At 50.6% G+C, this 15284-nt stretch overlaps 1 protein-coding gene across 7 annotated transcripts in view; it reads left to right on the top strand.

Annotated features, from left to right (window-relative positions):
* The window catches only part of UBR4 (ubiquitin protein ligase E3 component n-recognin 4), a 133337-nt gene that overhangs the window by 33229 nt on the left and 84824 nt on the right, over positions 1-15284 (top strand). For all 7 annotated transcript variants that reach the window (XM_087879111.1, XM_087879110.1, XM_087879109.1 and 4 more), the window contains exons 27-40: positions 378-475; positions 1363-1520; positions 2774-2983; positions 3309-3410; positions 5693-5793; positions 6860-7058; positions 7752-7940; positions 8220-8283; positions 9438-9629; positions 12020-12090; positions 12992-13139; positions 13823-14047; positions 14150-14320; positions 14576-14758. In XM_087879111.1, coding sequence (XP_087735237.1) covers positions 378-475; positions 1363-1520; positions 2774-2983; positions 3309-3410; positions 5693-5793; positions 6860-7058; positions 7752-7940; positions 8220-8283; positions 9438-9629; positions 12020-12090; positions 12992-13139; positions 13823-14047; positions 14150-14320; positions 14576-14758 — 2111 coding nt within the window. The remainder of the gene's footprint in view (positions 1-377; positions 476-1362; positions 1521-2773; positions 2984-3308; positions 3411-5692; positions 5794-6859; positions 7059-7751; positions 7941-8219; positions 8284-9437; positions 9630-12019; positions 12091-12991; positions 13140-13822; positions 14048-14149; positions 14321-14575; positions 14759-15284) is intronic.

Here is a 15284-nt window from a genome sequence, read left to right as displayed (position 1 = left end):
TTTCCTTCCTCGGAAGCCACGCAACTCACATTGCTCTCTTCTCCGTTCTTCCCTGCATGCCCTAGGATGAGAAGGGGATGGGTCTTGATCTTCATCACCTTGTTCTACCTCTCCCCTGCTCTGCCCAGCCTGACTTTGCCCTTCCCCAGTTTCCTCCACAGCCAACGGAGCCACTTTCTCGCTCTCTGTCAGCTATTCGTCGTCCCCCTCGGATTCAGACTCCGACGGGGGCATACACCAAACCTCTCTGTCTCCTAGCTGCTGGTGGCCCTTTTTGTCCTCTGGGGTCCGTTGGGGCTGGAATTGGCAGCGGGCGGAGCTCCGCTGTTCTCCCAGCTTTCCTGACTCGATGGGCCTTTTGTTTTCTCGCTGGGCAGGGCCGGTTCTGATCCAGAATTTGCCGTCCGCCGTCCAGTCGCTATGCGAATCCTGGAACAGCATTCATACCAACGAGTTCCCCAACATTGGGTCTTGGGTGAGTCTTGCCTTTTAAAAAAAAAGCCCTCTTTTGTTGATGGGTGTGGGGAGGAAGTGGTAGGTGGGCTTAGTCTCTTTCTTCTCCCTCCTCTTTCTGGGCTGGTCTTTCCTTCCCATGGTGGACTGTCCAGCCGGCTTCTTCTCTTCTGCCTTTTCTGTCCTTCGGCAGCTCAGACATATTTCTCTGTGGGCAATCTCTCCTGCTCTCTGCGAGGCTGCTGGGAGTCCCAGGACTCTTGACTTAAGCCATCTCTGAGCTTCTTTCCAGCTGGGTGGCAAGACTACAAAAGCCTTAACTGGAACATGTTGTGGCCCGCCAGAGGTGGATCTGGCATCGGATTCAGACAGTGAGGAGGTTGGGGAAGAACATGGGCCAGTCCTGGAGTCTAGGGAAAACTCTGATGAGGGTTCTGCGTCGGAGGCAGAGAGGGGGCCAGGACCATATGCCAGTCAGACATCAGTGAGGCAGAGAAACAGCTGGAGCCTGTTCCCAGTGTGCGTATGCACAGAGCTGCCAGGAGAAGGGAGCAGCTAAAGAACAAGGGTCAACTCAGGAGTAAAGCCACAGGTGGATGGTGAATGGCCCCTCCCAGAGAGAATAAAAGGAGCGAAAGGGGAGAGGAGTTTGCAGAAGACAATAAGTTCACTTAGTTGGTTCGTGGCTCCTTGCCAAGTTTTGAAGATATCGGCCTGGCAGCTCTCCAAGCCAGATAAGGTCTGTGACTGTCAATTCTCCCTTGAAAGACTTTTGCTGGATGTGAATGAGAGGAATTCACAGTCACTTAATAAAAAGGGAGTTTTTGTCGGGACAAGGAGTCTGCTTCGTGCTTTTTGGGGAAGCCTAGGTCAGAACAGAACGTGACCCCCTCTGTCTGGCTTTTACAGCGCAACGCCTTTGCCAACGACACAATCCCGGCCGAGAGCTACATCAGCGCCGTTCAGGCCGCCCACCTGGGCACCCTGTGCAGTCAGAGCCTTCCCTTGGCGGCCTCGTTGAAGCACACCCTCCTCTCCTTGGTCAGGCTCACCGGAGACCTTGTGGTGTAAGTCCTGTCCGGCCTGTCATCACGAACTCACTTTGTATAGGTTCAAAAATACTCGATTTCATTGAGGGCCACATCAGGGTTGTGTTTGACCTTGGGGGTCAGGGTGGGCGTGGCTAGTTCTACGTCACTCACGTCGGGGGCGCCTGTGACGGCCCAAGTGCTCTGCCAGCGAAAACAGGCTCCTGAGCTCCATTTTTGGCTGTGACGGCTTCCTACAACCTTCTGCCAGCAAAAACAGAGCTTGGGAGGGCTGTTTTTGCTGGCAGAGGCACCTTTGCTTGTTTCCGGGGTGACCCCGCGGGCCAGATCTAAGTACCCCGCGGGCCGGATCTGCTCTCTCTCCCCCCTCCCCAGGGCCTTGAGTTTGACACTCCTGCTTTATCGAATACATCATATCGGTACTTAGAAAGGTGACTCTAGCTCTAAATTATCCCTGTGCTTAGGGATAGTTAAAAGAACGAGACAGTGATGGCTAACCTTTTTGCCATCGCGTGCCAAAAGCTGGGGGAGTGAGGGGTGCATGCCCACACCCATAATTCTATGCGCCCTGGCCCCCCACGTATACGCACGCAACCCCCCCCCATGTTCCCCCCGTTTTTGGCATATGATGGCACGGTGGGCCCAGTAGGCCCGTTTTTTGCCCTCCCCAGGACAAAGCCTCCTAGAAGCTTTCTAGGAGCCTGGGGAGGGCAAAAACAGCCTTCCCCACCACCCTCTGGAGGCCAGTAACAGCCCGTTTGCCGACTTCCGGTGGGCCCAGAAGGCCCAAAAATCAGCTGGCCAGCACGCGCATGCATGCTGGAGCTCAGCTACGGCAACACTCACGTGCCCACCAATATGGCTCCATGTGCCACCTGTGGCATCGGTTCACGGGAATGAGACCTCCCCACCCACCCCCTTCGCCTCTCAGGTCACATGGGCCAATCAGTCCAGGTGTAGGTTCCCGTTCAACTTCCAACAGGTGTCCGTTGACACGACCTTGGTTCTCATGCCGGCTGGTCGATGTTACGGCTAGCCGGCTGAGGCCCCGCATTCCTGAGTTGCCTGCCCCATGCTCTTTCCCCCACTCCCCCTTGAATGGCCACCAAGAAACGAAGCAGAAGTAAGCATGGCTTCAGCTGAAGTCATTTTGCAGGGTTGACACAGCCTCTCCCCCACGCCCCGAGTCCTTGTTCATGGTGGTGGAGGTGATGTTGCCAAGACTGTGTCTCCCTGCAGACAAATTTTGCCTCTCCTCTCTCTGGCTTCAGCTGGTCCGATGACCTGAACCCGCCCCAGGTGATCCGCACGCTGCTGCCTCTCCTTCTGGAGACCAGCACGGAGAGCGTGGCCGAGATGAGCAGCAATTCCCTGGAGAGGATCCTGGGCCCGGCAGAGTCGGACGAGTTCCTCTCGCGGGTCTACGAGAAGCTGATCATGGGCTGCTACAACATTCTGGCCAATCACTCCGACCCGAACAGGTGAGCTTCTTTGCTTTTTCCCCCACCTGAATATCTGTGGAGATTCTCAGCCATCCAGGTCACGGTTGTCCCAAAGGTGCTTTTTTTTCCAAGAGGACTTTCTGGTTTTTCTCTGAGGAGGTTTCGCTCCTCATCCAAGAAGGTTCCTCAGTTCTGGGGAATGGAAGGATTCTTCAACTCTGAAAAGAAGCGAAACATCCTCAGAAAAAAACCAGAAAGTTTCCCACCTGAAGCGGCTTCAGATCGAGGCTATTCCAGGTCTGAGTTTACTCCCGACTTCCCGGAGAAACTTTTCCCAAGAACTTTTCTCGTCCTTGTCTCTTAGCGGCCTCGACGAAGCCATCTTGGAGGAATGTCTGCAACATCTGGAGAAACAGCTGGAGAGCAGCCAGGCCCGGAAAGCCATGGAGGATTTTTTTGCGGAGAGGTGAGTTGCGGGCAGTCCTCGACTTACGACCACCATTTGAGCCCCAAATTTCTGTTGTTTAGGATGAGACCTTGGATAAGTGAGCTTTGCCCCGTTTTACTGACTTTTGTGCCTCCGTTGTTAAGCGAATCGCTGCCGCCGATAAGTTAGTAACCCGGCTGCTAAAGTGAATCCGGCTTCCCCCTTGACTTTTGCTGGTCAGAAGGTGACATGATCTTGGGACACGTCGCAAGTATGAACCAGTTGCCAAGCATCTGAATTTTGATCATGTGACCATGGGGATGGCGCAAAGGTCGCAACTCTGAAAAACGGTCCCAAGTCATTTTTTTCCCCCCAGTGTCGTTGTAACTTCGAATGGTCACTAAGTGAACTGTTGTAAGTCAAGGACCACCTGCTCTTGTTCTTCCTGCTTTTATCAGCGCTTCTGAAATGTTCCCTGCATTGTTTTTTTTTTTGTTTAAATAATATTTATTAAATTTCCAAAGATTAAAATACACAGTACAAAAAGAAACGTAATATACAAAAAAAGCAAGAAAAACACCCACCCATACAAAACAAAAAATATAAACAAACATATCAAAATTTCAATACTAATAACAACTTTTCTGCATCGGTTTCTCTAACTCAGGGGTCTGCAACCTTAAAACACTCAAAGAGCCATTTGGACCCGTTTCCCAAAGAAAAGAAAACACCGGGAGCCACAAAACCCCTTCCCATGTCTGACTTATTTCTTGAGTGGCCACAAAACTAGCATATGTAGTTGAATTAAATGTTCTGTTTTCTTCTGAAACTTTTCTTTTCTTGGATTTATCCATGGTTGGCCTACCGGGAGTCGAAAAGCTCAATAAATTGCCTGCAGGCAGATGTCACACATTGGCGGGTGTGACGCATATTTTGAGTGACGGAGCCGCAGCAGAGGTTTGAAAGAGCCACATGTGGCTCCAGAGCCACAGGTTGCTGACCCCTGCTCTAACCTATTTAACCTCTTTACACAAATTCTACTTCTAAATATCTCTTATCTTAAACCAGTGGTGAAATCCAAATTTTTTTATTACCGGTTCTGTGGGCGTGGCTTGGTTGGCATGGCAGGGGAAGGATTCTGCAAAATCTCCATTCCCTCCCCACTCCTGGGGGAAGGATACTGTGAAATCTCCATTCCTACTCCACTCTGGGGCCAGCCAGAGGTGGTATTTGCCGGTTCTCTGAACTACTCAAAATTTCTGCTATCGGTTCTCCAGAACCTGCTGGATTTCACCACTATCTTAAACTTACATCTTTATTTAAATAATCTTAATTTCTATTTACAATTCAGTCTCATAACAAAAACATCCCTTAAATTTTATGTTTTACTCTCCAGCCAGGAATACCATTTATTCCATATTAAATAGCACTCGGTGTCCTCCCTCTCCTTCATTTCCATAGATAATCTGTCCATCTGTGCACATTCGTATATTTTTTTTTATTATGATTTGATCTGGAGGGGTGTCTGGTTGTTTCCAGTTTTGTGCTAATGCAGAAAAGTATGCAATATATCATATTACACATACTAACGGCAAGTAGAATTGTGATTGCATTGTTTTTTTTTAAATCACCGTATTTATATAATCCATGGCCACTTTAAGACCTGTGGCTGGCTGGGGAATTCTGGGAGTTGAAGTCCACAGGTCTTAAAGTCACCAAGATTGGACACTTATGACATAGTGTATCTGTCAGCACTTCAATCTGCATTTACTCTAGTGCTGACATAAGAAGGAGAAGCGGAGGTGTCTGGAAAGGGATGTTTGACTTTTCACCTACTTATTTTCCCTGGAGATAATATCCCCTAGGAGATGGGATGGGAGGGGGGAAATTCCTTTGAGCTGGAGCAGTAGATTAGGGGTAGAGTGACTTGGAAGATGGGCAATGAGTGCAGAGGAGTAGGGAACGGAAAGGGAGGGTTTTGGGTCTGGAAGTCAGTGTTGGCTGCGATGGAGTCGGAGTAGAATGTCGTGCTTAATAAATGAAAGTTTTTCATCAAAGACTTTGTTTGAAATGCAATTTATTTGAGACGACCTCGAAACCTGACAGAATCTTTTAAATGGATTTACCCCACTTTGGGGGCAGTTTAGAAATTGTGGTAGCTCGGGATGGGCACCCCAGGAGTGGGGGGGCAGGAGGGAAATCTTGTTTTTTCTAACCCCATCTTTATGAGTGACATGGCAGGTAGCCGGGGGAGGCGGCTATCGCAAACCCAAAACCCTTCCTCATGTTTTCTTCGCTTCTGGGTGTTTCCTCCCATCCAGTGGAGAGCTGGTCCAGATAATGATGGCAACCGCCAACGAGAACCTCTCGGCCAAATTCTGCAACCGGGTTCTGAAATTCTTCACCAAGCTCTTCCAGCTAAGTGAGTGCTTGATACCCATAAGGCAGGGCTGTCAAACTCAAATTTCATTGAGGGCCACATCAGGGATGTGGTTGACCTGGGGGCTGGGGTGGGGCCAACTGAGTGGGCGTGGCCATCTTGACGCCACTCCCCAAACTGCTGGCATATTTCCTCTTCGCACTGGGTAGATCGGGCGGATGTCACGCTGGCCTGATGTTTCCTCTTCGCATTGGGTAGACAGGGCCAAAGCCACGCGGGCCAGCCACTTACATTTTCCAGGACACCCCAAGGGCCGGATCCGACCACATTGTGGGCTAGATCCGGCCTGTGGGCCCTGTGTTTGACTCCCCTGCCATAAGGGGTTCCACCTGGCGCGGGAACAGGGTGGCAGCGGCTAAAGGGCAGTGGCAGCAAAGCTTTGGGCCCATGTAGGAAATGATCTTCTCCCTCCAAAAATAGAAGTGGTGGTTTTTTTTAAAAAAAATACTGTGTTTCCCTGAAAATAAGACCGAGTCTTATATTAATTTTTACTCCAAAAGATGCATTAGGGCTTATTTTCTGGTTAGGTCTTATTTTTGAGGAAATACGGTACTGAATGCATCCATCTGGCTGACAATCTTAACTGGGGCTTATTTTGAGCGTGGGGCTTATATTACGAGCATCCTGAAAAAATCATGCTAGGAACTTATTTTCTGGTTGGGTCTTATTTTGGGGGGGGGGGAATACGGTACTGAATGCATCCATCTGGCTGACGATCTTAACTGGGTCTTATTTTGAGGATAGGGCTTATATTACGAGCATCCTGAAAAATCATGCTAGGACTTATTTTCTGGTTGGGTCTTATTTTGGGGGGGAAATACGGTACTAAATGCATCCATCTGGCTGACAATCTTAACTGGGGCTTATTTTGGGGATAGGGCTTACATTACGAGCATCCTGAAAAATCATGCTAGGGCTTATTTTAATATTTTATTTTCGGGGAAACTGAATTTGGTCTTTCCTGAACCTTGGCCTTTGGGACCCGGAGCTCTGCCAGCCTCAGAAGCCCTAGCAACGGCTGACTTTCCCCTCTCTCTGCCCTGTTTAGCCGAGAAGAGCCCAAACCCCAGCCTTCTGCGCTTGTGTGGCTCCTTGGCCCAGCTGGCGTGCGTGGAGCCTGCACGCCTCCAGGCGTGGTTGACCCGTATGACCACCTCTCCCCCCAAGGAGTCTGACCAGCTGGAGATGGTGCAGGAAAACCGACAACTGCTCCAACTCCTGACCACCTACATCGTGCGGGAGAACAGGTACGAACGGGCCCAGTCTCCCTTGGAGCTCCAACGGGGCTGGTGTTGTGGCCTGTCGGCGCTGGTCCCTCCAGCAACTAAATTGGAGGAGGAGGAGACGTGGGAGTTAGCGTCACCAGCAAGGCAATCTGAGAGCTCCGAGGGGGAAGAGGGAATGGAGCTGGCAGAGAGAGAGAGAGAGAGGGAGAGGGAGGGAGGGGCGGAACCTGGGCTGTCCATCAGCCCTCGGAGAGTCAACAGCCCCCAGGTCTGGAGATGGCTGATGAGGAAGAGGAGGAACAGCTGGGTCCAATGCCTGACTGCAGATGCGGAGAAGGCAGAGGAGAGGAGAGCAGTGGAAATCTATGGGCCGGTCCTTGGGATGGAAGAGCCACTGCTGCTAACGAAGCCCCACCCTAGCTCTGGGATAAAAGGCAGGGGCTGGAGATGAATAGATGTGGCAGACAACTATTCATCTCCCTGCTGGATGGACTTGTTTGCCTGCGGTGAGAGAGAAACTTCTTTGCTGAGCTGCCGGCGCTCCTAATTAAAGGAATCTTTGAGTTCACTTCAGAGGGTTTGTCATGTTTCAGGACCTGGGTCAGAACAGCTGGGATTGCAAGAGCCCACCCTTGCTTATTTGGGATGCCCCTGTTAAAACACGCCCTTTGGCCGCGCCGTGGGGTGTCTTACCTCCTTTTTTCCCCACTCCAGCCAAGTCGGCGAGGGAGCCTGCACTGTCCTCCTGAGTACCCTGATTCCCATGGCTACCGAGATGTTGGCAAATGGAGACGGGACCGGCTTTCCGGAGCTTATGGTGGTCATGGCGACCCTTGCCGGAGCCGGACAAGGAGCTGGTCACCTCCAGCTGCACAGTGCAGCGCTGGACTGGCTGGGGAGATGGTAAGGGGTGCCAGGAGAGCAGCTGATCGGAACATGGCTGTGCCGCGGATGCTGCTTGAGTGAGGGGAGGCAGCTGGCCAAGGAGGGCTTTCTCCTATTCTTTCGCTGGAAACTCTATCCGGGGGGGGGGGGAGGAGAGGAAGGGTCTTGTGGTGTTCCAGCTCCTCGGAAGGGGCTGCTGCTTGGGGAACATCCCAGTTCAGGTTCTGGGGCTCCAGATGTTGAGGTGGAGCCTTGTTTCCCCCTTCAAGCCTCTCTCTCTCTCTTTTTCTTTTTCAGCAAGAAATATTTGTCTCAGAAGAATGTGATTGAGAAAATGAACGCCAGCGTCATGCACGGGAAGGTAAGGCCTCTACACAGAACGCAGCACCTTCGCAAGTAATCTTTGTATAAGCCAGTCTGGTGTCTTTTTTAGAAGCCTTGCAGGCAGGCTTGGCTTTCATCCTGTCCATGGGTGACGTTTACAGGTGGTCCTCGACTTACAACCGTTCATTTAGTGACTGTTGGAAGTTACAACAATGACAGGACCCTATATATATATATTTTTTTTTTACACTCGCGACCCTTGCAGCATCCCCATGATCGAACTCTGGACGCTTGGCAACTTGAGTCATATTTGTGACGAGCCCCAGGGTCACAGGATCCCCTTTTGCGACCTTCCGATGAGCAAAGTCTTATTTATTTATTTATTGGTTCGATTTATATGCCGCCCTTCTCTGGAGACTCAGGGCGGCTTACAATGCGTTAAGCAATAACCTTCATACTTTTGTATATACCTGCTTAGTAGGGCTTTCGCCCCCCCCAAGCAGTGTTCTTTTTTATACAAAGTCAGCTTATTTCCCCCACAATCCGGGTCCTCATTTTACCTACCTCGAAAGGATGGAAGGCTGAGTCAACCTTGAGCCTGGTGAGATTTGAACTCGCAGTAATTGCAGGCAGCTGGTGCTACTTAACAGCACTTTAGTCTGCTGCGCCACCAAGGCTCTTCCCCAAGTCGATGGGGAAGCCAGATTTACTTAACATGCACATTGCTAACTGAACTGCTGTGATTCACTTAACAACTGGGGCAAAAAAAGGTCATAAAATGGGGCAAAACTCACTTAACAACTGCCTCGCTTAACAGCAGAAATGCTGAGCTCCATTGTGGTCCCAAGTCGAGTGGTGCAGTGGCCCAGAGGTGGAGCTCTCGCCTCACAATCGGGAGGCTGTGAATTCGATCCTAGGTAGAGGCAGATATTTCTCTCTCTGGGAGCAATGAGAATATATCTGCTGAACACAAAACTCCGCATTGGCGACAGGAAGGGCATCCGGCCAATAAAACACTCAGCTCCATTCAGTTGCCCAGACTCCACCCTTCAGGGATTATGGGGTCGTTAAAAGAAGATGATTGTGGTCCTAAATCAAGGACTTAACCTGTACTCCCCTCGCCTGTCTGCTGGTCTTTCTGCGCTTGTTAGGAAAGGCAGGTAAAGTCGCTTCCTGACCCTTCTCTTGCAGCACGTGACTATCCTGGAGTGCACCTGCCACATTGTCTCCTACCTGGCCGACGTCACCAATGCCCTGAGCCAGAGCAACAGCCAAGGCACCAGCCACCTCTCGGTTGACGGAGAAGAGCGGGCCATCGAAGTGGACTCCGACTGGGTGGAGGAACTGGCCGCGGAGGAGGAGGACTCACAGGCTGAAGACTCGGTAAGCGGGCCAGCAAACCCACCAAGCTGTATTTTATACTACAAAATGCAAAAATGCAAAAGAAAATAGTGAGGATGATAGGGGAGGGGAAAAGCGTAGGAGAAAGGGCAAAAAGAAAGAGACTTCCAATTCCCTTCGGTGCAGTAGAATAAGATAATAACATCAAACCTCAGCTTTTTACTTTTACATAGTAATATAAACTAGCCATTTTGATAACAACAAACCTATCTCATCGGTAAAACCCAAAGCAAAGTTTCATTATTATTATTTTTTTCACTTCGAGCACAAAGTCCAGAAGCGGTTTCCAAGCAGAAACAAAATTAAATGGTGTTCTTTTCTTTAATCCAAGCAATCCGTTTAACCATCTCTGCCACCTCCCATCAACTTTTGCAGCCATTCCTCCATTGTGAGAATCAAAATGTCCTTCCATTTTTGTGCATAAAGTACCATATTTTTCAGAGTATAAGAGGCTCCGGAATATAAGACGCAGCTTAGTTTTTGGGGAGGAAAATAGGGGGGAGAAAAATCTGCTTACCAGATATTCATCCAGCTAGTGTCCTTAGTCTGGTCGGCTTCAGCACATTAGTTTGCTGGTTTTGAGCGCTTTTTATCCCCTACTTGGGGACAAAAAACAGCTTCTAAAGCACAGCTGATCTTTGGAGAGAGAAGCAATGAGAAAAGCAGGCAAAGCACGGCGATTGCTTCACTCGCTAGCGCCTCGTTAGGGCTGAAAAACAGCTAAAGCACAGCTGATCTTTGGAGAGGGAAACAATGAGAAAAGCAGGCAAAGCACGGAGATCGTTTCACTTGCTAACGCCTCATTAGTGCTGAAAAAAAGCTTAAGCACAGCTGAGAGTTGGGAGCAGGCACGGAGATTGCTTCACTCGCTAGCGCCTGGTTAGGGCTGAAAAACAGCTTTTAAAGCACAGCTGATCTTTGGAGAGAGAAGCAATGAAAAAGCAATAAAAAATTACATATTTTTAATGTATATTTACCATTAAATATTTTTGTGCAGCATTTTTGCATATATATTTTTGCACTTTTTTGTGCGGCTGTTGACAAAAATAGGATTGCCAACATGATCGCCGACATCCAATGACGGATACGGCACAATAATAAGAAGAAGAAGTATTTTTGCATTGGAGTCAGGGAGGTGCCCTCACAGGGAGCTGTGTGTGATCCATTTAGTTGGATTTTCTGGCTGAAGATTTTGATAAGATTTTGATAAGGGAGAGTTTGTCGTGCAAGATTGTTCTTTGTAGAATAACAGCAAGGAAACGTATTCTATCAATCATGTAAGGAGGCTGAGGAAGCATCTGTTCTTTTATTGTTCAAAAAGGAGAAATTAAATAGCACATCAGGGAGAGAGGCAGTGGTGGGATGCTGCCGGTTTAACAACCGTGTTCGGTGAGCACGTGCTTTGCATGCGCACACATGCTTTGCGCATGCGCGCTTAAGGCGCTTGCGCACAGCGCTGAAAAGGGAGCATTTAGAAGCTCAGCTGCTTAACCTTCCAAATCAGCAACGGTAAGTAGAACAGTGGGGGGGGGGAATCAGCTGTGCTGCATGATTGAGATGAGCTGGAAATAAAGGACAGGGTAGAGCAGGGGCGGATGAGCGGGGCCAACTGATCGTCGGAGCTACCAGTTCGCTCGAACTGGCTGAATTCCACCTCTGGAGAAAGGCTGTAACACCTCTTTCTTCGTGACATGTCGGCGTGGAAGTTGTGAGGAACCATGGCTGTTAGCTTTGTTGGCAGGGTGCCTACCTTCGAAAGTCACTGTGGGGAGAACAGACTGCTGGGCCACATGGGCCAGGAATCTGAGGGCACTGCTTATATTCTTAGTTGTCTAGAATACAGATAGTCCTTGACCTAGAACAGTTGATTTAGTCAACGGCACTGAAAAATGGGATTTATGACCGTTTTTCACAGTTAACGACCTTTGCAGCATTCCCACAGTCACATGATCAAAAATTCAGCCGCTTGGCCACTGGTTCGTAGTTATGCTGTATCCCAAGGTCACGTGATCCTCTTTTGCGGCCTTCTGACTTGCAAAGTCAAGGAGGTGGGGGGGAAGCCAGATTCACTCAACAACCGGGTTCCTACCTGATCAACTGCAGTGATTCACTTAACAACGGTTGGCAAGAAAGGTCGTAAAATGGAGGCTAAACTTACTTAACAAATGCCTGACTTAACAAAGAGAAATTTGGGGCTCCGTTGTGGTCGTGTGTCGAGGGCTACCCGTAGAAGCATTTTTAAAGGAAGTGAGTTGTAACCACACATACACACACACTCCTCTCTTCTAACTGTATCAGTTGTGAGTAGGTGTTGAAGGAAGCCATCCTGGGCAACTCTTACAAAAGCTGTTCACTTCTGTGCACAAATACAGGACGAAGACTCTCTCTGCAACAAACTTTGTACCTTTACCATCACGCAGAAGGAATTCATGAATCAGCACTGGTGAGCTTCCCCTGCTGCCTAACCCAGGGGTCCCCAACCCCCCCAGCCGGTCCACGGCAAGCCAGAAACCAGCCCACACAAACAAGCAAAGCCCCATCCTGTTCTGACCTAGGCTCCCCCAAATCACGAAGCAGACTCCTTGTCCCAACAAAAAACCCTTTTTATTAAGTTACTGTGAATTCTTCTCATTCAAATCCAGCAAAAGTCTTTCGGGGGAGAATTTACAGTCACAGACCTTATCTGGCTTGGGGAACTGCCAGGCTGATACCTTCAAAACTTGGCAAGGAGTCTTGGAGAGTCACGAATCAATTAGCAAACTAATTGTCTCCTGCAAACTCCCCTCCCCTTTCGCTCCTCTTTTATTTCATCTGGGAGGGGCCCTTCATCGTCCACCTGTGGCTTTACTCCCAAGTCGACCCTTATTCTTTAGCTGTTCCCTTCGTCTGGCCACTCTGGGCATTCGCACACGGGGAACAGGCTGCAGCTGTTCCTCTGCCTCACTGATGTCTGACTCCGAAGGCAGCTGATAATTGTCAGACGGCCCTAGCCCCCCTTCTGCCTCTGACGCAGAGCCCTCATCAGAGCCTTCCCCAGACTCCAGGACTGGCCCATGTTCCTCCCCACCTCCTCACTGTCCAAATCTGCTGCCAGCTCTGCTGGCGGGCCACAACACATCCATGGGATGTAGGCTGCATGCAAAATCATGCTCCCTCCAACTTGCAGAAAAAATTCCCTCCGGTCCGTGGACAAACTGGTCCCTGGTGCCCAAAAATGATGCCCCCTCCCCGCTGGTCTAACTGACCCTGGGCTGTCTCTTATGTCTGCTTTATCACAAAGCGTTCATCTCTCATTTCCCTCCCTCACCCCCCTTCCGGCCTGGTCTCTGTTCCTACCTCGGCAGGTATCACTGCCACACCTGCAAAATGGTGGATGGTGTCGGCGTGTGCACCGTCTGCGCCAAGGTTTGCCACAAGGACCACGAGATTTCGTATGCGAAATACGGATCGTTCTTTTGTGACTGCGGAGCCAAGGAGGATGGCAGCTGCCTGGTAGGTTCTAGAAGTGAAATCCTGAGAAGTGTTCTGACCTAGGAATTCCCAAATCACGAAGCAGACTCCTTGTCTCGACAAAAACCCCTTTTTTATTAACTTACTGTGAATTCCTCTCATTCACATCCAGCAAAGTCTTTCAAGGGAGAATTTACTGTCACAGACCTTATCTGGCTTGGAGAGCTGCCAGGCCGATATCTTCAAAACTTGGCAAGGATTCTCGGAGAGTCACGAATCAATTAAGCAAACTAATTGTCTCCTGCAAACTCCCCTCCCCTTTCGCTCCTCTTTTATTTCATCTGGGAGGGGCACTTCAGTGTCCACCTGTGGCTTTACTCCTGAGTTGACCCTTGTTCCTTAGCTGTTCCCTTCTCCTGGCAGCTCTGTGCATGCGCACACTGGGAACAGGCTCCATCTGTTCTTCTGCCTTACTGATGTCCGACTCCGAAGGCAGCTGATAACTGTCAGTCGGCCCTGGCCCCCTCTCTGCCTCCGACGCAGAGTTCTCATAAATTCCTCCCCAATCTCCTCGCTGTCTGAGTCTGCCACCAGCTCCGCTGGCCGCTGGTGGGCCACAAGAAGAAGAAGGGGGGGGATAGGCACTCTGGACGAAGTCAGCTGTGGTTATCCTGCTTCCTGCCAAACGGCTGAGGGTCCCTGCACTGTGTTTCTTCCCCCTCCAGGCCCTGGTGAAGAGGACTCCCAGCAGCGGCATGAGCTCCACCATGAAGGAGTCGGCCTTCCAGAGCGAGCCTCGCGTCTCGGAGAGCGTCCGCCATTCCAGCACCTCACCCACCGACAAGTCCAAGTCCTCCACCAGCGATGGCCGAGGGAGCGACGAAGACAAGCCCAAGAAGAGCAGCCTCTGCAGGAACGTAGAAGGTTGTCGGGAGCAGTTGCAGGCCCAGGTTTGGCTTCGTGCGTGTGCGGGAGACAATCGGGGCACCAGGGACCTCTCCCTAGTTGGGGGCAAGGCTTCTCAGCCCCTCCCTGTCCTTGCCTCCCCCAAGGCCAACTTCTCCTTCGCCTCTTTGGTCCTCGACCTGCTCAACTTCCTGATGGAGGCCATCCAGATCAACTTCCAGCAAGCCTCGGCGATGGGCAGCAGCAGCCGCGCCCAGCAGGCGTTGAACCAGCTGCACACCTTGGACAAGACGGTGGAAATGACCGACCAGTTGATGGTGAGATGGGCAGAAGCTCCCCAGCACAGGTTGGGAGAGTGTGTGGGAGGGTCTAGTTCAAGGGGTCAGCCTGCAGAAAAGCCCTCTTCATTCCATCCCTTCAGAGCTAGGCCTCTTGTCTGGACTCCGATCCAGGCAGTGGCATCTTTCAGGAGTCAATATTCCAGGCTAATATTGTCCCATAAGATTATTCCAGGTTAATATTCCAGGCTGTATCACGGCATCTCCCTTTCCTGCTTGCGCTCTGCCCTCCAGGTGCCGACTCTGGGCTCTCAGGAAGGCGCCTTTGAGAACGTCCGGATGAACTACAGCGGAGACCAAGGCCAGACCATCCGGCAGCTGATCAGCGCCCACGTCCTGCGGCGGGTGGCCATGTGCGTGCTTTCCTCGCCTCACGGACGGCGCCAGCACCTGGCAGTCAGCCACGAGAAGGGCAAGGTGAGAGATGGCAGAGGATCTGCCCCAGAAGCAGGCAGAGGACCTCCGCAGAATCTAAAACCTCTGGCCATCTCCAGCGTAGAAGGTCAAAGAGATTTCTGATCCAGTAGTTTAACCAAAAGAGGCTATTAACCAGCACCAAGTCCATAATAGTAATAGCACTTAGACTTATATACCACTTCACAGTGCTTCACAGCCCTCTCTAAGCAGTTTACAGAGTCAGCCTATTGTCCCCCAAACAATCTGGGTCCTCATTTTACCGACCTTGGAAGGATGGAAGGCTGAGTCAACCTTGAGCCCGGTCCGGATCGAACTGCTGGCTGTGGGCAGTTAGCCTGCAATGCTGTATTCTAACCAGTGGGAGGGAGGGAGGGGGGAGGGAGGAAGGAAGGAAGCTATAGCACTTAGACTTATATACTGCTTCACAGTGCTTTACAGCCCTCTCTAAGCGGTTTACAAAGTCAGCCTCTTGCCCCCAACAATCTGGGTCCTCATTTTACCCACTTTGGAAGGATGGAAGGCTGAG

This window comes from Pantherophis guttatus, chromosome 15 (genome assembly GCF_059756535.1).
Source record: "Pantherophis guttatus breed Tessera chromosome 15, ASM5975653v1, whole genome shotgun sequence".
Taxonomy (NCBI): Eukaryota; Metazoa; Chordata; class Lepidosauria; order Squamata; family Colubridae; genus Pantherophis; species Pantherophis guttatus.
The sequence above is the reverse complement of the archived record's forward strand: the minus strand, read 5'-3'. Positions and strand labels throughout refer to the sequence as shown.